Genomic DNA, 21,731 nt, shown 5'->3' on the forward strand with positions numbered 1-21,731 from the left:
GAGGCAGGAGGACTGCCATGAGTTCGAGGCCAGCCTGGACTATATAGTGAGTTTAAAGCCAGCCTGAATTACATAGTGAGACTTTATCTCAAAAACAAACAAAAAACACCCAAAAAGATCCTTTACTTAGATGACCCTAAAGCCTCTACCAAAAGACAGTAAGAGCTGCTAAACAAATTCAACAAAGTAGCAGAACATAAAATCAACAGCTTTTCTATACACCAATAAACTAGCTGAAAAAGAAACCAGGCAAAAATATTTTGCTCACCATAGCTAATAAACAAATATATACATACATAAAAGATATAATACCTAGGGATCAATCTAACCAAGGAGTTGAAAGATTTCACAATGAAAATTTGAGATTACTGAAGAAATTGAAAAAGTCATAAGAAGATGGAAAGACCATTCATGTTCATGGGTTGGCAGAATTAACGTTGAAATGGTCATATTACCAGAAGTGATGTAAAGATTCAATGCAATTTTCATCAAAATGCCAATGACACTCTTGACAAAACTAGGAAAAAAAAATCTTAAAATTCATATGAAAACATAAAAGACCAGAATAACCAAAGCAATCCCAAGCAAAAAGAGCAAGGCTGGAGGCATCACAATATCTAATTTCAAATTATGCTACAAAGCCATAACAAAAACAGCATAGCACTAGCATAAAAACTGATACATAGATCAATGGTATAGAATACAGAACACAGAAATAAGCCCATGCAATAACAGCCATCTAATTTTGGACCATGAGAATTAAAAACTTAAGCTGGGGAAACTGGATATCCACTTGTAGAAGATCAAAACTAGATCCCTATCTCTAGCCCTGCACAAAATCAATTAAAAAGTGGACCAAAAAAAAAATGGATCAAAAACCTACGTAGAAGACCTGGAAACTTTGAAACTGGTAAAAAAAAATGAGAGGAAACACTTGAAGCTGTTGGCACAGACAATGACTTATTGAATAAGAGACTGCAATAGCATAGGAAATAATATCAAGAATCAACAAATGGAACCACATTAAATTAAAATCTTTGCACAGCAAGAGAAACAACTAAGACTGAAAAGTCAGCCTACAGAATGGGAGAAAATTTTTGTCAACTATATATACATATATATATATATAGAGAGAGAGAGAGAGAGAGAGAGAGAGAGAGAGCAAAAAACACCAAAAAAACCCTAACAACAACAAAAACACCCCAAATAGCCTAATCAATAAATGGGCAAGTGACAATCTCTTTAAGAACATAGATGCAAAAATCCTCAATAAGAAACTGGCAAACAGAATGCAACAAATCATCAAAAATATCATACAGCATGACCAAGTAGGCTTTATCCCAGGGATGCAGGGATGGTTCAACATAAGCAAATCAACAAATGTAATACATCAGATAAGCAGTAGTAAGGAAAAAAATCACATGACCATCTCAATTGATGCAGACAAAATCCAACATCCATTCATGATAAAAATTCTAAAGGAAATAGGGATAGAAGGATCTAATCCCAATCTGATAAAAGGTATTTATGAAAAGCCTATTGCCAATATATTAAATGATGAAAAGCTGAAAGCTTTACCGCTAAAATTAGAAACAAGACAAGAATGTCCACTATTACCACACCTGTTCAATATAGTATAGTATTTGAAAAAAAAATAGTATTAGAAACATTAGAGCAATGAGGAAGGAGATAAAGAGATAGAGAGGCATGCCACAGCTCCCAGCACAGAGGAGGCCTCAGGGTTGGCGTGCCACAGCTCCCAGCCCAAAGAAGACTTCCAGGTCAGTGTACCACAGCTCCCAGCCAGGAGGAGGCTTCCAGGTAGACGTGCCACAGCTCCCAGCACAGAGGAGGTGAGACACAGGCTGGGAACATACACCCCCCAACCCCCCACTCCCGTCGAAATAGGAAGACAGGTAAACAAGCCTCAGAAAGAGACTTCCAGATCACCTATAGCAACCCCAAAGGGAAACAAGATGGAACACTCTGATACTCAACCACCTGGACTCTCCAAACTGGCAACAAAAGAGGATCTGGAAAAATATGAAATCAGAAATAATTTCCCACATAACAACAAAGACTGAGCCCATAGTGCAAGACATGATTAATAAATATAGAGAGCATACAGATAAAAAATAGAGGACCTGAGGAACATGATGGCATCCCAACACAGGAAACAAATGGAATCTATAAAACAGATGCAAATAGATTTCCAGGAAATTAAAAACTCCACCGAAAGTCTATGTAGCAGAATGAGCCAATGTGAAGACAGAATTTCTGATATAGAAGATAAGATTGCAATTAGTGAACAGGAAAAGAAAAAATTCTTTAAAATTGTAAGCAACCATGAGAAATCACTCCAGCAGCTGTTAGACGATGCAAAGAAAAGTAACATAAGACTGATTGGAGTCAATGAAGTAACAGGAGAGAGTGCAGATGACATAAAAAAAACATTTACAGAAGTGATGGCAGAAAACTTCCCAAGCAGGGGAAAAGAATTTGACATACTGATAAGCGAAGATATAGAACTCCAACTAGCCTTGATCAAAAAAAAAAAATCTACACATAGGCATATAATTGTTAAGATTCCAGAAATTCAACAGAAGAACAAAATTCTACAAGCAGTTAGAGAAAAGAAACAAATCACATACAAAGGAAAGCCCATCAGAATCACAGCAGACTGCTCAATGCAAACCCTCAAAGCAAGAAGAGCTTGGAGTGATGTTTCAAGCCCTAAAAGAAAACAACCTCCAACTCAGACTGATGTACCATGCAACACTATCTTTCAAAATTGATGGTGAAATAAGATACTTTCATGACAAAGAGCACGTTGGGAACTTCATGAATACCAAACCAGCACTCTAAAAAATTTTAGACAAAATCCCAGGAAAAGGCAATGAGGATGACAATCCCAGGAACCAGAGCAGAATGAATCCACCGGGCACAAGAAATTAAAAACAAAGGTGGGGGGGCCAGGGATTTAGCTCAGTGGCTTCGCCGCCTGCTGCACGAGCACAAAGACCAGAGTTCACTCCCCGCTACCAAAAAAAAAAAAAAGCAAAGGAGGAGGATCAAACAAAAAGAAAAAGTCATGACAGTGATAAGTCAATATGTATCAGTTATAACCATCAATGTTAATGGTCTCAACTCACCAATCAAAAAAAACAGACTGGCAGAAAGGGTCAAGAAGCAAGATCCAACAATATGCTGCATACAAGAAACACACTTAATTCAAAAAGAAACTCACAGACTGAAAGTTAAAGGGTGGAAAACAATACTCAATGAGACAGGAACTTGAAAAAGAACAGGAGTAGCTATCCCTCTTTGCAGACCAAGTGGATTTCAAACCAACACGGATTAAGAGAGACAAAGAAGGACACTACATCCTTGTAAAGGGAACAATCCAACAGGAAGAGATGACGATCATAAATATCTATGCACCAAACACTAGTGCACCCAACTTTATAAAACAAATACTAACAGACATGAAAAACCATATAAGCACTAATACAATAGCAGTGGGGGACCTCAATACCCCATTGTCACAGATAGATCGAGTAGACAAAAATCAAGCAATGAAATACTAGAACTCAATCAAACTCTTGAACATATGAACTTAGATGTTTACAGAGTGTTCCACCCCACAAAATCAGAATACACATTCTTTTCAGCTGCACATGGGTCGTTCTCTGAAATAGACCACATATTCACTCATAGAACATATTTGGCTAAGTGCAAAGGAATTGAAGTTATCCCCTGTATATTATCAGACCATAGTGCAAAGAAATTGGAGATCCCGGGCCGGGGATTTAGCTCAGTGGTTCCGCCGCCTACCTCGCAAGCCCAAGGTCCTGAGTTTGATCCCGGTACCAAACAAACAAACAAAAATGAAATTGGAGATCCATAGCAAAAACTTCATAAGCACATGGAAATTGAACAACACACTTCTGAATGACCAATGGGTCACAGAGGAAATTAAAGAAGAAATCAGACAGTTCCTTCAAATAAATGACAATGACAACTCAACATATCGGAATCCATGGGACACAATGAAAGCAGTCTTACGAGGGAAATTCATAGCAGTGAACACTCACATTAGGAAAACAGAGTTAGCCCAATTAAACAACCTGATGCTGAGCCTCAAATTCTAAAAAGAGAAGAGCAGGACAAACCCAAAGCTCATACAAGGGAGGAAATTATAAAGATCAGAGCAGAAATCAATGCAATGGAGACTAAGAAAACAATACAAAAAATCTATGAAGCTAAAAGTTGGTTCTTTGAAAGAATCAACAAAATTGACAAACCCTTAGCCAACTTTATCAGAAAAAGGAAAGAAAAGGCCCAAAGCCATGCAACTAGAAATGAAAAGGGTGAAATTACAACAGACCCAGCTGAAATCCAGAGGATCATCAATACCTACTTCCAGAACCTATACGCCAGTAAGATGGAAAACACAGAAGAAATGGACAGATTCCTAGACACGAATGAATTACCAAAGTTGAATGAAGAAGACCTAAAAATTCTAAACAACCCAATATCAATCAATGAAATTGAAAACATAATTAAAAACTTACCAACTAAGAAAAGCCCAGGTCCTGATGGCTTCACTGCTGAATTCTACAAGACATTTAGAGAGGAACTACTGCCACTACTGTTTAAACTCTTCAATGAAACTGAAAGGGAAGCAATACTCCCAAAATCATTCCTGGAAGCAAGCATCACCTTGATCCCCAAAGCAGAGAAAGAAGCAACTGAAAAACACAACTATAGGCCAATCTCACTAATGAACATAGATGCAAAAATCCTTAATAAGATACTGGCAAATACAATGCAGAAGATCATCAAGAAGATCATACACAATGACCAAGTAGGATTGATCCCAGGGGTGCAGGGATGGTTTAACTTACACAAATCAATCAATGTAATACACTATATCAATAGAGTCAGGGACAAAAACCATATGATCATCTCAATAGATGCAGAAAAAGCATTTGACAAAATCCAACACACATTTATGATAAAAACCCTACAAAAAATCAGAACGACGGTCTGTACCTCAATCTGATAAAAGCCATCTATGAAAAGCCAACAGCCAATATCATACTAAATGGTCAAAACCTGAAATCCTTCACACTAAAATCAGGAACAAGACAAGCATGTCCACTATCACCTCTCTTGTTCAATATAGTTTTGGAAATATTAGCCAGGGCAATAAGACAAGAGAAAGAAATAAAAGAAATAAAGATAGGAAATGAAGAAGTCAAATTGTCATTATTTGCAGATGACATGATATTCTCTATCAAAGACCCCAAGAACTCCACAAAAAATCTTCTAGACTTAATGACCAAATTCAGTAAAGTAGCTGGATACAAGGTCAGCACACAAAAATCAATAGCTTTCCTCTACACAAACAGACTGTGAGAGAAATAGAGCAAACAATTTCTTTCACAATAGCATTCAAAAAACTGAAATATCTAGGAATCAACCTAACAAAAGAAATCAAAGACCTCTTCTCTGAAAACTATAGCACTTTGAAAGAAGAGATTGAGGATGATGTCAGAAAATGGAAAGACATCCCCTGCTCCTGGGTAGGAAGGATCAACCTAGTGAAAATGGCCATACTCCCAAAAGTGCTATATAGATTCAATGCAATCCCAATTGAAATCCCAGCAGCATACTTCATGGACCTTAAGAAAACAATCCAAATATTCATTTGGAACAAGAAGACACCTAGAATAGCAAAAGCAATTCTAGGGAATAGAGACACTGCAGTGGATATTAAAATCCCCAACTTGAAACTATACTGTAAAGCTACAGTGACAAACACAGCATGGTACTGGCAAAGAAACAGATGTGAGGACCACTGGAACAGATTAGAAGATGCAGAAACAACTCCAGACACATTCAGCCACCTCATCTTTGACAAAGGAGCCAAATACCCTCACTGGAAGAAAGATAGCCTCTTTAATAAATGGTGCTGGAGAAACTGGGTTTCAACTTGCCAAAGACTAAAACTAGAACTATATCTCCCACCACGCACTAAATGAAAATCGAAATGCATTAAAGATCTAAATATAAAAACAGAAACGCTGAACTGGCTGGAACAGAGGTTAGGTAGAACTCTCAAAGACACTGGTGTAGGAAAAGACTTTATGAACAAAACCTCAGTTGCCCGTGAACTAGTACAAACAATCAACAAGTGGGATCTCTTCTTACTAAAAAGCTTCTGCACAGCAAGACAAACCGCCAGCAGTGCGAAGAGACAACCCATGATGTGGGAAAAAATTTTCACCAGCGGTCCCTCAGACAAAGGTCTACTATCTTGAATCTATAAAGAACTTAAAAAAATCAGACCTCCCAAACTTAAAGACCCAATCCAAAAATGGGCATCTGAAATGAACAGACATTTCTCAAAGTAGAAATGGCAAATAAATATATGAAAAAATGTTCAACATCACTGGTCATTCAAGAGATGCAAATGAAAACAACACTGAGATTCCACCTCACCCCAGAAAGAATGGCTGCTATCATGAAATCAACCAATAACAAATGCTGGTGGGGATGTGGGGAAAAAGGAACATTGCTCCACTGCTGATGGGAGTGTAGACTGGTGCAACGACTGTGGAAATCAGTATGGAGATACCTAAAAGAATGAGGACTGGAAGTCCCATTTGACCCGGCTATTGAAAGAATCATACCACAGTGATATATGTGCACCCATGTTCACAGCAGCACAGTTTGTAATAGCTAAAACTTGGAAACAGCCCAAATGCCCATCAACTAGAGACTGGATCAAGAAAATGTGTTCTTTTTATAAAATGGAGTACTACTCAGCCATCAAAAACCAGAAATCAGAGACATTTATAGTTCAATGGATGCACATTGAGGTGATACTCTTAAATGAAATAATAGGACACACACGTGCAAATACCAAATAGTTTCTCTAGTGTGAGAAACTGAAAGTGTAAATCAGGACTAAAAGGTACAATAGATAATGTGAAAATAGGAAGAAAAGGGGGAAAGGGGAAGGGGAAGTGGGAGGGGTAGGGGAAAGGAAAGAAGGGAATGAATTAATATGAGAAAATGAAAAAAAGAAAACAGTCTTTGTAAATAGGGAGGGATGGAGGGGTTGAAGGGAGGACAGGGGAAGGGGGAAAAAAAAAAAAAAACCAAGAGACAGAGTATGTAAAGGTGCATATCTCCGATGATGAATGTCATTATAATGTACACCTAAAATGTACCAATAAAAGGATATACAAAAAAAATTTTTTTAATTAAAAAATAGAAGGAATATGTTTGAGAAGACATCAAAATATCATTATTTGCAGATGACATGATCCTCTACATAGAAGACAGAAAAAATTCTACCAAAAGACTCCTAGAATTTATAATCAAATTCAGCATGTAGCAAAATACAAAAGTCAACGCGTTCCTGTAAACCTTTAACGAACTCCCTAAGACATAAGGAAAACAATGCCATTCACAAGAGCATCAAGAAAAATTAAATACTAAGGCAAATGACAATCTAACTTGAGTAAGTGAAATATCTCTACAACAAAAACTACAGTACTCTGAAAAAGATCAAAGAGGACATCAAAAAATGGAAAACTATCCCCTGTTCCTGGATAGGCAGAACCAACATTGTTAAAATGGCTGTACTGCTAAAACTCATATATATATATATATGTGGGTATATATATATATATATACATATATATATATATACACACACATATATATATATATACATATATATATATTTTTTTAATGCAATCCTAATCAAAATACCAACAGAACTAGAACAAATAATCCTAAAATTCATATGAAACCAGAAGAGACCCAGAATAGCAAAAGCAATCCTGGGCAACAAGAGCAAAACAAGAGGCATCACAATCCCAGACTTCAAGTTATACTTCAAAGCTACAGTGATAAAAAACAGCGTGATACTGGCACCAAACAGACATGTGGATCACCGGAACAGAAGATGAAGAAACAACCTCAGACACATTAAGTCATTTGATATTAGACAAAAGGGCCAAAAACATGAAGAAAAATAGCCTCTTTAATAAATGGTACTAGGAAAACTGGCTATCCACATGCAGGAGATTGAATCTATATCCGTATCTCTCACCATGTACCAAACTAAAATCAAAATGGATCAAAGATCTAAATATTAAAACTGAAATACTTGATCTGTTAGAAGATAAAATACGTTAAAACTCTTGAAGACACAGGCATAGGCAAGGACTTTTGGAACAGAACCCCAACTGCACAAAAAATAACATGAAGAACCAACAAATGGGATTACATTAAATTAAAAAAAAAAACTTCTGCACAGCAAAGGAAACAACAGAGGTAAAGAGACAACCTACAGAATTGGAGAACAATTTTGCCAGCTACTCCTCCAACACAGGACTGACATCTAGAATATATTAAAATCTCAAAAACTATACAGACCTCAAAATAAGACTCAATAAAAAAATGTGCAAGTGAAATAATAGACACTTCTCAGAAGTACAAATGGCCAATACATGAAGAAATGTTCATCATCACGAGAGAAATGCAAATAAAAACAACACTGAGATTCCACTTTACTCTAGAAAGAATGGCTATCATCAAGAAATCATCCAGGCATGGTAGCACATACCTGTAATCCCAGCACTTGGGAGGCTGAGGCAGGACTGCAGTAAGTTTGAGGCCAGCCTGGGCTACATAGTGAGCTCAAGGACAGCCTGAACTACATAGTGAGATCCTGTCTCAAAAAACAAAACAAATAGCTCAGTGGTTCTGCCACCTGCCTCACAAGCGCAAGGACCCAAGGACCGAGTTCGATCCCCAGTAACAAAAAACAAACAGACAAACAAAACAAAACACAGAAATCCTATTTGACCGAGCTATTCCTCTTGTAGGGATCTTCTTCAAAGAGTTAAAGACAGCACATTACAGTGATACATACTAACTTATGTTTATAGCAATACAACTCATAATAGCTAAAGCTTGGAAGCAACATAGCAAATGATATAGCTGGATTGAAAAAAGTACACACAAAACAAATGTGGTAAAATATTAACAGTTGGTGAATCTAGATGCTACATTCTAGAACACAGGTGAACCTTGAAAACATAATTCCATATATACGAAAAGTATGGAATAGGAAAAACTAGAGTCAGTAATTAGATTAGGGTTTGGGACTTGGGGGCAGTGAGGAATAAATAGAAAATAAATGCTAATGGGAGCCAAGCTTGGTGGCACATGCTTGTAATCCCAACACTGAGGAGGCTGAGGCAGGAGGATCACTGTGAGTTCAAGGGCAGCCTGCACTTAAAAAAAAAAAAAAGCTAATGGGTATGGGGTTTCTTTTTGGGGTGATGAAAATGTTTTGGAATTACTGGTGCTGGCTGGACAATTCTGAATATACTAAAAAGCACAAAATTGTAAAGTTTAAAAGGTTGAATTTTATGGTATATACATTATTTATAGCTCATAAAAGCTGTCATTTTAAAAAACCCTTGGAACATAAGATTACTGTCTTTTGGGCACTGTGTAGCACTGCAGAAAGTGTCCTGACTTTGAATCTAGAGTCTGTCTTTATTCCTATGGCTTTGGGTCACTCACTCAACCATTCTGACTCCAAGATTCCTCATCTATTAAATGAAGACAATAAAACTACCCAATTTATCACATGCAATTTTGTTTTTAGGACAAAAATTGATAATAAATATGAGTATGTGTGAATTATAAAATGTTATATAAACTCAGGTTATATTTTCTAAAGCTGGATAAGGAAACAAGTAGCAAAACAGAAACTCAAGCTTTCCAGAGCTTGCTTTCACTTTTAGTTTTTTGGGGTTTTTTGGTTTTTTTTTTTGAGATAGGGTCTCACGTGTAATTCAGGCTGGCCTTGGACTCACTATGTAGCTCAGGTTGGCCTTGAATCTGCAGCAGTCCTGTAGTGCTGGAATTATAGGTGTGCACTACTATGCCTGGCTGTAATCTCTTATCACCTCTTATCTTTTTTGTTTTTGGTACCAGGGATCAACTCGGGACCTTGTGCTTTCAGGCAGGCAGTGGAACCACTGAGCTAAATCCCCAGCCTATCATATCTCTTATCTTTTAAAATCAAAAAGGGTAAACTACTAAGCAGTTAGAGAAAGGAAACAGACCAGAGCAAATGAATGGGTAAAGATTAGTTCTTTTTGCTGCTAGGCTAAATGAATTCTCTCAGATCCTCATTCAAAAAAAGAGTAAGTGTCAGCAAGTAAAGTTCTACAGACATTTAATTCTGTTACCTCTAGTGCATGTACGGGAATTGAGCACCTCCCCCACCCGTTGAGATGACAAAGAGTGTCCACAATGCTGGCACTTCCATGGATCATTAGTCTGTTTAAAAATTCCTCTTGAGTCAAACCAAACAAAATCAAAGAGAGTCCATTTTCTACAGGAAAAATAAAAATTAGATTTCATAAATTACTAGGACAGGTTTTAGAACTAGGAATCTCTAATTATTTAAAACTTCAGTATTGTAGTTATAAATATATTTACTGGATATCATGTATTATGACTTTAAACTCATGGTTTTTTAATGTTTTCAAGATTTTTATTTTTAAAATAATAATCACAAGCAAATTCTTATATGAAGTGGGGCTTGAGATGTAGCTCAGGGGCAGAGTGCTCACACAGCTTAAGTGAGGCCCTGGGTTCAAACTCTAGTACCACAAAAAGCAGCAACAAAAAAATGCATCCTATGAAACAGCACTGAATTTCACATTTCTATCTTAAATTATCTTGTACAACTGATACCTGGAACCTTTAATTATTTACAGTGATGTTAGGTTTATAGTTTACTATAATAAAATAGCATCCTTGCTGGGGATTTAGCTCAGTGGTTTCGCCATGTGCTGCGCAAGCGCAAGGACCCGAGTTCGATCGCCAGTACCAAAAACAAAAAAATAAAAAACAAAACAAAAATAAAATAGCATCCTCCTGGGCTGGGTATTTAGCTCAGTGGTGTTGCTGCCTGCTCTGTGAGTGCAAGGACCAGAATTTGATCCCTGGTACCAAAAAAAAAAAATCATATTCCTGACACACAAATACATGATTACCAAAATTTGAGTACTGAAGAAGAAACAGTTCAATCACAACCCTTCTAAGTTACAGGATAAGTGCTCAATGAAGCATATGTGACACATCAAAACACCTATGGGCCATGAGGTAGTAAGTAGAGTGCAAGATAAACAGAAATAAAATGCCCCATCGTAAAAAACAATTGAAATTTAGGTTCAACTTTTAAGTTCCTGTGCAGGAATACTAGCCTAGTATTGTTAGATCAGTAATACCTGGAAATCTAGATTTTGTGTAAAATCTTCTAATTCTTTTAAACAAATCTAGATAGTACCAACTAAACAAAATAAATTTGTACTTCATGCATGGTCCATGAGCAGCCAGTTTGCAACCACTGATTGTACGAACTGAAGTCAAATTAAGATTCTCTGGGTTAAAATTTTAATTTTCATTACTCTTTTTCTCCCCAGTACCAGGGATTGAATGCTTGCCAGGTAGGTGCACCGGAGCTGAGCTACATCCCCAGTCGCCTTCATTACTCTTAAACTTAGCATTTAGCTGGAGAGAAATGATCTTAATTAAATATCAAAATATGAGACAATGCTACCAAGACGAAGACCAGATATCATCCATGGATGATTACCACCTCAAGGGAAAAGAAGCCAAGTGTAGGGACCAGGGCAGAAGTAAAATATATTAAGAAACCACAGCCCTCAGTATGTGTTTCAACTTGATTGATACAAGACAGTCTTACCCATCAAAACAAAGCACAGCTGCTGGTCTCCACTGCTGTCTACAGGAATACACTTCTGGCCAAGAGAGAAACACTGCAACCCCTGGGTCTCCAAATCCCAGAGGAGAATGGTGTACTTGTCACTCATTTCCACTGCCCAAGTAAACAGTGCAGTGAATCCTGTCACAGACACACAGTTAAGTTCTGTGGGTTCCTCTTGTTCACTGAGGTGCATTATTTTCCAGAATCTTCCAGGGTCACTGGTCTGGGCATGATCTTTCTGTGGAAGATTATACTGGTCCCGCATTATGTCCTGTGAAACAAAAACCCAGCTTGGCACACTGGTACCACGATTACCAGATTTAGGAGACTCCAAATGTAAAATATCCTGGAACCATGGAGCACAACAAGAAATCTCTAGTTTGGAGCTCTTTATTCTTTCATTCAATGATAATAGCTGGGCATTCCAAGACCTGGAAGACAGAGTAACACATTGGTTACAGTGAAAGGCCTTAAGTAAGAACACTAAACCAGGCCAAACATGCTTTTTAAAAAATAAGTATCAACCTCGTAAAGACCTTTAGTGAAAAGATACAGTGTCAGCATGAAAAAAAAACTGGAAATAAACTAAATCATAAAAGGAAGTTTCTGTACCTATCAACTTGGAAGGAAAACTTGGTCAGTTTCATGCTGTGGACAGAGTTAACAGGATCATCTTCATCTATCCCCTTAAGTCCTTGAACAGGAAGGTCTTCTAATGTTCTTTTACATAGTAAGTATCCTGGATGTTGCCTACGTTTAAAAATGAGAGCGATAGTAAAAATGATGATCAAACCCAAATTTGTGTTAAAAATGGGGAAGGGGTCACAGAGAAGGAACAGTATAGACAAATACTCTGCTGAATAGAACTCATCTCCCCTTGCTTGCAGCACAGTGATAAAGTCAAAATCAAGAATTTGACTCTATTAAAGGCAGTTAGCTTTATCAAGCAATAAAAATATTTATTGTCTACTATATTATGTTACATTAAACACTTTAAACTTTTTTTTTTGGTAGTGCCGTGGATTGAACCCAAGGCATTCACACTGAGCTACATCCCCAGTCCTTTTTTTTCAGAGAAGATCTCCCTAAATTGCTAAGTTCCCCAGGCTGGGGTTGAACTTGTGATCCTCCTGCCTTATTCTCCCAGAGTGCTGGAATTACAGATGTAAGTCAAATACCCGACTAAACTCTTACTCTCACTTGAGTCTTTCAACAACCCTATTGAAGTAAATATAGCCCCACTTTACAGATATGGAAACTAAGGCTTGAACTAGGTTAATTTAATCAGAAGTCCAGATTTTTAATCACTATACCATCGCCACAATGTAAGATTTAGGCTGAGACCATGAAGGCAAATTATTTGTGTGGACATAGCGGGAGAGGATGCATGCAAAGAGGGCTGTCACAGGCTAGGGATTTAGCTCAGTGGCACCGCACCTGCTTCACAAGCACAAGGTTCTGAGTTCTATCCCCAGTACCAAAAAACAAAACAAAAACAAAGAGGGCTGTCACATGTGAGAAACAAGAGGCTAAAGCATAGTAAATGAGAAGCAAGGTAGAGTAAGATGAGGCTGGAAAGACTGGTAAAGGACACGTGGTTCAAGGTCTTTTTTGGCTATTAAGGATTTTTAACTTTCATCTTAGGGGAGAGGAATCTGAAGGAGGATTAGGCAGAAAACAGCTAGAGGAGAAGGGAAAAACATTTATTCCCACTGAGCACTTGGTTCAATAAATATTAAACCTTTTAACAATTGAAGGTAATAGGCTGACACGTTTGTCAAGGTGATAGAGAAGGTAGGAGTTATACTTTTATACAGTAGAAGGCAAGATCACTCAAGAAAACTTAAGAATGAAAAGATGAGTGTGTTTGAAAATCATAGATTTAAAAATAAGGAATGGGCTTGTAAAAATCATTGTAAAAATTCAAGAAATACTGTGAAACCAACTGAAGACAGCGAATGTGAACTTAAGAGGAGTGTCAATTTTCTTCTGCAATCTTCTCACAAATGCTCAACTGCTTGGTTACAGGCACTAAGAAGGCAGAATAAAGGTTTTGCTCAAGGTTAACATTTTGGCAGAGAGAATACTATCACAAAGTAGGCACAAGAGTTTACTGTGCATGCAAGAAACCAACTAGAATGACAGATCACAAAATCTATGCTAGAACAGGAGGGAAGTGAAGACAGGAGAGGGGTGAAGAGTGGAAGGAGGAACTGGAAATTCCAATGACGTCAGATGATAGGAGCTGTGTGGGTACTTGAGGAAGTAAGCTAGAAAGTATCAGAAGTTATGGTCAAAGTGAAATGTGCAGTGCTCTGGGGGAGGAACAATTTCAAATGCAGACAAGGCCCAGGGTATGACTATGAGAATGGACAGCTAAAGTAAAGTTGGAAAAAAGTCACTGACAATGAACTGAAAAAGTAAACCCCACTTACTCGGGAGACTGAGGTGGGAGGATCATTTGAGCCTATGAGTTTGAGACCAACCCAGGCCATACAGTAAGAACCCACTGCCATTAAAAAAAAAAAGAAGAAGAAGTGAAAGAACAAATCATGAGTTTGGGGTTCTCAAGCAGCTTATACAACTCCATGTGGGAAATGGAACAAGTTAGGAACAGAACATTCTACAAATAAACACTAAAATGGTTCAAAGCAGAAGTACCACCCAGGCCTGGTGGCACAGGTCTCTGGGAGGCTAAGGCATTAATATAGCAAATTCTAGTCCAGCCTGAGCAACTTAGACCCTGTGTCAAAATTTAAAAAAAAGAAAGAAAAAAAGGTTAGCAATGTGGCTCAGTGTGAAAGCCCTGGGGGTTTAGTCCTCATTATTGGGGTGGTGAAACAAAATACCACAAAAGTCCAAGTAAGAGAAAAATTATGAAATGAGTATAAGATTACAGGTCATAAGAGTTTAGTAAATAAAAAATGTCAAGAAAGAGATGGATTTCAGTTGGGTCTCAAAAGATTAATAGAACTTGATAAAATGAAGAGGAGGGCTGATGTTCTGTATATCAGGAAGAAAAACAGCTAGCACCAGGAGGCAGGAAAGATAAACACAACACTTTTATTAGACTTCATAGTAGAGAATAAAGAAAATAAAACATTTAGTCAATTCCAGAGAAATTAATACTATTTAGGGCATTCATATAAAAAATAAATATGGATTATTCATTTAGCTGTTTAGTTGTATTCATTTAGAACAGATGCCTAATTTGGTGAAGGAAACAGAATAGCAGTTCTGGAGTGTTGCTGAACATACAGAGTAGAACCCTACGGGGAAGCTGAGTAAGCTTTCCTCCTTTCTTAGCACTCAAATTGGTTTCCAAATGGATGCTTAGATGATTCTACATATATAGGGTGTGGATTACTGACAAACAAGAAAACAATCCGAGAATATACTGGTCATCTCTACTTACAAATTGAAAAAAATTTGTAAAAAGGCCCTTTAAAAACACGGGGGGGTGGGGGGGGCAGCTGACATGGCACAAGGAAGATGACCTCACCCAATGGTGGTATCAAACCTTCAACTCCTGTCTTTGTACCTTGGTTCCCCTCAGCACGGGCCCACACAGGTGTCTACCTAACAACCCAATCAAGGACAAGGCCAACACCCTGAAGAAGCAGTAAACCCTGAAAAGTCAGCCACTCAGGGAGAAATAATGGACACAAGCGAAGCCTACAGCTGGTATAAACTAAAAATCTATGTGGAGTTTTATCCCAAAAGTGAGTTTATGAGGGGACAGAGTTTGAGAAGAAATCCAGTGCAGCACCTGCCATATTGCCAGAGTGTTTAATCAGGCACCTTCATGGGAATGGGCTGATTGCCTTACAACAACTGTGCTACAGCTTTACTCCAGGACTGAAGTGTTACTCTACCACAGTGATTAGGTGAGAGACAGCCACTGGAAACAGACAGAAAGTAAGGACTAGACATTGATTCCCTCAAAAGTTTAAGCTCGGGCCAGGAAGGACATGGGGCTTGCAGCCCACAGTGGGAGGCCAGGTTCGGCAGTGAGATTTTTCAGAGGTGGCGGGATGTGAAGGTGATGGTATTCAGTCCAGTAGTGTGCCTGAGCCACCATCCCTCTGCTACATCCAGTGGAGACCAGTATAGTCTTATTGCTTCCCAAGTACCAACACAAGCAGATTGTCTTGATTTGGACAGTTGCCACAGTCTGAAGTGAGGGTGTGGGTGGGGCAGACACTGTTGGGAGCAATGCTACATAATTTTAGGGTAAAATCATTTGGTTAGCCTAGTTCTCCTGCCTACAGCCCAGCTATGGAATTCCCAGACATAATTCCATTTTGGCCTCCGGTCACAACTGAGACCTCAAAGATCCGGTGATGCTGTGATTCTCCAGGACAAGAAACATCCTGGGAGCTGAAAACATCCTGGGAGGAACAAATATCTATTCAGTTCCTCAATGTTCTTGGACGTTACATCTTGTTTAACCAGATGTACTGAACTCTCTGGAAGTCATTTGTTACATTTGTTTCTCCCGATGTACGGTAAGCTGGGGGCTTTCGTCTTTGCCACCCAGAACAGCACTGATCAGACCCAAAGCTCAACTTCTTCTCAGTCTCATTTGTCTACCTTTCCTGTAATTTGCCTTGTGCTGCCATGGCTCACAAGAGACTAGGACTTACTGCAGAGGTTCTAGTAACGTCCCCTTTCCCTGTTCCCTACAAGGCACCTTTTTTTTTTTTTTTCAGTACCAGGGATCAAACTCATGACCTCACATGTGCCAGGCAGGTGCTGTGCTGCTGGGGGGGGGGGGGCTCATAAGCAGATGGGTCACTTCACAAACCCACAGGCTATAAAGTGGGGTGGAGAGGATTGTGACTTGCTAGATTGTGGGAACTGGGCATGGGATCACACATCTGTAATCCCAGCACTTGGGAGGCTGAGGCAGGAGTACTGCTCTGAGTTCAAGGCCAGCCTGGGCTACATAGTGAATTCATAAAACCAGCCTGAATCTCATAGCAAGACCTCTCAAAACACCAAAACAAACAACAAATCAAAACAAAACACAAAAGACTGTAGATCCTGAAAGGAAACCACTCAACTGGAAACACAAAGGATAATTTTTTTCTTTTGACCCATTTTATTCTCCTCTATTTTTTTCTTTTCCTTCTTTTTCATTATCATATTTGTTTGATTTAGTCTTTCCTTTTCTCTTTTAATTTGTTCCCTCAATATTTTGTTTCTTTTAATTTTTTATTTCTTTTTCCTTTTTTCTGTTACTTTTATCTAATACAACTATTTTCCCTCTACTCCTTAATAGGCTCCTTTGTTTCACGTTTATCATCTTTTTATCTTCCATTGCTTAATTTTTCAAATTCTACTTTTTCATGATCCCATTCCTACAGCCTCTATCCTTACTAGTATAGCCATTAGGGTTTATAAATCTTTAGATGGTTAACTGTATCTTACTATATTTGAACACTGTTCTATTGTTAGTGGAGATAAAGTTGTTCCACTGAGTAGATATTTACTGTAAGTCAGTATCTGGTTTTGGTGTTTCTATTACAATCATAGATCTCTTTTCTATGGGTAAGGGTGGTACATTATTGATTTTTAGGGTTTGTCAATATCCTGTTAGTATTTGACACTATTATTGCTGATTCTACTACTACGGCAGGTGGCAAAGTTGTTGCTATCAATTGGTTTTCTCTACATGCCAATTTCTGAATTACCTGGGGGTCATAAACAATACTGTAGCCCATTCTCAAAGAACTGGGTACTGGGCCAAATAAGCTGCAACTTCATCTCCCAAACAGATGGAGGCAGCTGGATTCTGGGACAGAGGCAAAGACCAACAGTTACCCATGCCTAGTGGGTGTAGCAGAAAAATAGATATTAAAGAGACCTCCATACTAACAACAAAGCTATCCACTATAATCAACCTGCAAGTCTCAGTATAGGAAAAAAAAAAAAAACCCATGAGGAGACAAGGTAACAAAATGCCTTCAAAAACTCCCAACTCCCTCAAAGACAGCACAAGGGACATTGAAAGGGAAGAAAGCAAAAGCCACACAGTTGAAATATCTGAATAGCTGCCTGAAAGGATAACAGTGGAAGTAACAAAACAGACAAATAAAGTGCCTGGTTAATTCAAAGATATACTAAACAAATAATGACCGTAATGAAACAAATGATCAGTGAGTCTGCAGAATACACTAATAGAAAATTAGTGGAGCTAAAGAAAAAGATGCAAAACATGAATGCCCAGCATGGAAAAGAATTAAGAGTCCTTAAAAAAGTTTCAATCAAAAATCCAGATCAAAAATTGTATCAATAGTATGGGCACCAGAAGTGATCAATGTATGGACAGAGTGTCAGCTCTAGAAGACAGGACTGTGGTTGGTGATTAGTCAATGAGAGATACCTTAAAAACAGAAAGAGAACATTAAAAATGGATCTGACAGCTGTAGGTAATGCAAAGAAGACTCATCTAAGATTAATTGGAATTAGTGAAAAATCAGAAGATGGTACAAAGGGCATAAAAAACCTGTTTACAGAAGTAATAGAAAATTCTCCAAAGATGGAAAAAGAATTTAATATATTGATAAATTAGGCATATAAAACCCCAAACAGCCACAATCAGAAAAGAACCACTCCGTGACACATCACAGTAAAAATGCCATGGGCCAGGGATTTAGCTCAGTGGTTACACTGCCTGCTGTGCAAGCGCAAGGACCCAAGTTCAATCCCCAGTACCAAAAAAAAAAATGCCAAAAACCCAACATGAGAACAGAATCTTAAAAGCTGTTAGAGAAAAGCAAAAAAGCATTTACAAAGAAAAATCTATCAGAATTATAGAAGATTTTTCAAAATAAACCTTAAAGGCAAGGAGAAACTGGAGTGAAATGTTTCAAGCTCTAAAAGAAAACAACTTCCAATCCACAGATATATCCTGCAAAATTATCTTTCTAAATTGATAGGAGAAATAAAGTATTTCCATGATAAAGAGTACCTAAAGAAATTCATGACCAAGCCAGAACTCCAAAACATTCTCAAGGATATCCTAGAAATAGACAATAAACCTAGCAACACCAAAATGTCCAATAAAATGAATACACCATAGGGCAAGGAATTAAGTGAAAGAGAAAGGCAATCAGCAGCACGAAAATAATACACTAACAGGAACAACTCAATACCCACCAGTTACAACTATCAATGTGAATATAAATAGTGTCAATTCACCCATTAAAAAACACAGATTAACAAAATGGACCAAGAAACTAAATCTAACAGCATGCTATATAAAAGAAACACATGTAACCAAAAAAGAAAATTACAGACTAAAAATCAAAGGATGGAAAACAATATTATATGCAATGGGAACCTGAAAACAAGCTGGAATAGCTATCCTACTTTTAGAGAAAGTGGATTTCAAGCCAAAACTGATCAGAAGAGACAAAAAAGGATACTACACAGTGGTTAAGGGAACTACTCAACAGGAAGAAATAACAATTATAAACATATATGTACCAATCAACAGTGCACCTAACTTCATAAAACAAACACTACTGGACATAAAAAAATCAGTTAAACATCAATACAATTATAGTGGGGGACCATAATCCCCCATCATCATAAACAAAATCAACTAAAATATTAGCAAAGAAATATCAGAGTTGAACCAAATCTTTGAACAAGTGGACTTAATAGATATACAGTGTTCCATCCAACAACAGAATATACATTCAATAGCTGAGGATTTAGCTCAGTGGTTCCAGTGCCTGCCTCCCAAGTTCAAGGTCCCGAGTTTGATCCCCAGTACCAAAAAAGAAAGAATACACATTCAACAGCACATGGAATGTATTCCAAAATAGACTGTGTACTAGCCAATAAAGCATGTTTAAATAAATGCAAAAGCATCAAAATTTTCTATGCATATTACCAGATAATAGTGCAATGAACTAGAAATCAATGCCAAAAGAAACCACAGAAATTATGCAAATGCATGGAAATTAAACAACACACTCCTGAATTATCAGTGAGTTACAGAAGAAATTAAGATGAAATATGAAAGTTCCTAGAAATGACAATACCAATACAACATACTAGAATTTATGGAACACAATGAAAGCAGTCCTAAGAGTGAAGTTGCTGTGAATGCTCACATCAGAAAAATTGAGGGAGCCCAAACAAATATCCTCATGATGCATTTCAAGGTCCTAGAAAAATAAGAAAAATCCAAATCGAGCTAGTACAAAAAGGAAAATTATAAAGATGAGAGCAGGTATCAATGAAATGGACACTTATAAAAAAAACAATACAAAGAATCAATGAATCAAAGAGCTGGTTCTTTGAAAGAATAAACAAAATGGAGAAATCTTTAGCCAAAAAAAAGTCAAGAAGAGGAACAAATCACTGCACTTAGAAATAAAAAAGGTGTGGGCCAGGGCTTTAGCTGAGTGGTTTTGCCGCCTGCTGCGCAAGCGCAAGGACCCGAGTTTGATCCCAAGTACCAAAAAAAAAAAGAAATAAAAAAGGTGAACTAACAAGGGACACCGCTGAAATCCAGATGATTAGCAAGCACTGTACTTCACAAACTTGTATGCCAACAAATTGGAGAACTCAGAGAAATGGAAAGATTCCTAGATAAGCATGAATTACCAAAACTGAACTAAGACTTAAAAATCCTGAATAATCTAAAAACAGGAAATGAAATTGAAGCAGTAAAAAACAAACAAACAACAACAGCAAAAAACACTAGCAAATAAGAAAAGTCCAGGACATAATGGATTCACTGCTAAATTCCATAAAAACTTTAGGGAATATATAACTCCAATACTCCTCAAACTCTTTAATGAAATCAAAAGAAAAAGAGTACTCCCAAAGTCATTTCTGGAAGATAGCATCATGCTGATTCCAAAAGCAGACCAAGGATCCAACCAAAAGAGAGAACTACTAATGAACATAGATGTGAAAGTCCTCAACAAGATACTGGTAAACAGAATGTAATAAATCATCAAAAAGATCATACACTATAACCAAGCAAGCTTCATCCCAGGGTGCAAGGTTGGCTCAACATATGCAAATCAGTAAATGTAATACATCACATAAATTGAAGCTAGGACAAAACTCACATGGATCATCTCAATAAATGCTGAAAAAAAAATCTTTGAAAAAAATTCAACACTCATTCATAACTTTTTGTTGTTGTTGTTTATTTTTGTGTGAGACAGGGTCTCACTATGCAGTTCAGGGTGGTCTTGAACTCGCTATATGGCCCAACTAGCCTTGAATTCACTGGGATTCTCAGGCCTCAGCCTCCCCAGTCCTGGCATTACAGGCATGCACCACCATGCCCAGCACACCTATTCATGATTGATAAAAAAAAAAAACTGAAGGAAATAGATACAGATATTCCTCCTTTAATGATCTACTGTACCCGTTTAATGACTGTACCTGGACTTATGACTGAAGTGTGCTGTTTGGACTTACGACCCATCTTTTTCTTTTTTGTATAGCTCTGTACATCTTGTTTATAGAGTTTCAATGTTAAGTACACCTTGTTCATACAGTACTGTAATTTTTGCTGATTGTACTATACAGTACTGTAGTTTTATGTTGTTATACATTATAGTACTACATGTAAGAGTTATCCAAATAAAAGCAGAGATATCAAGTTGGAGTTTTACCATTTCTTTGTTCTGAATATTGGGTTTTTTTGGTACTGGGGATCAAACTCAGGACACCTTGTGCTTGCCAGGCAGGTGATGGAATCACTGAGCTAAATCCCCAGCCCTGTTCTGAATACTGTAATGTACATACTATATACAATTTCTCATTTAGCAACCAATTCATTTAACGATCAAGTTGCAGGACCATAAGTCAGTCATTAAATGAGGAATGTCTGTATATAAAGAAGTCAAAAAAATTA

The 21,731-nt window shown here is 37.6% G+C and overlaps 1 protein-coding gene across 11 annotated transcripts in view; it reads right to left on the reverse strand.

The window, feature by feature from the left end:
• Positions 1-21,731, reverse strand: part of Spg11 (SPG11 vesicle trafficking associated, spatacsin) — a 127,668-nt gene that overhangs the window by 95,134 nt on the left and 10,803 nt on the right. For 10 of the 11 annotated variants that reach the window (XR_015449734.1, XR_015449728.1, XR_015449727.1 and 7 more), the window contains 3 exons: positions 12,449-12,586; positions 11,816-12,267; positions 10,290-10,435 (listed from right to left, as the gene is read on the reverse strand). Coding sequence is in view for 1 of the 11 variants with exons in the window: in XM_004861718.4 (XP_004861775.2) it covers positions 10,290-10,435; positions 11,816-12,267; positions 12,449-12,586 (736 nt within the window). In the remaining 10 variants the exon portion in view is untranslated. Of the gene's footprint in view, positions 1-10,289; positions 10,436-11,815; positions 12,268-12,448; positions 12,589-21,731 lie in introns of those variants that run through there. The other variant, XR_015449736.1, reaches the window with a different exon arrangement.

This window comes from Heterocephalus glaber, unplaced genomic scaffold, assembly GCF_053883595.1.
Source record: "Heterocephalus glaber isolate CG9 unplaced genomic scaffold, H.glaber_assembly_v1.0 deba00000809, whole genome shotgun sequence".
Taxonomy (NCBI): domain Eukaryota; kingdom Metazoa; phylum Chordata; class Mammalia; order Rodentia; family Bathyergidae; genus Heterocephalus; species Heterocephalus glaber.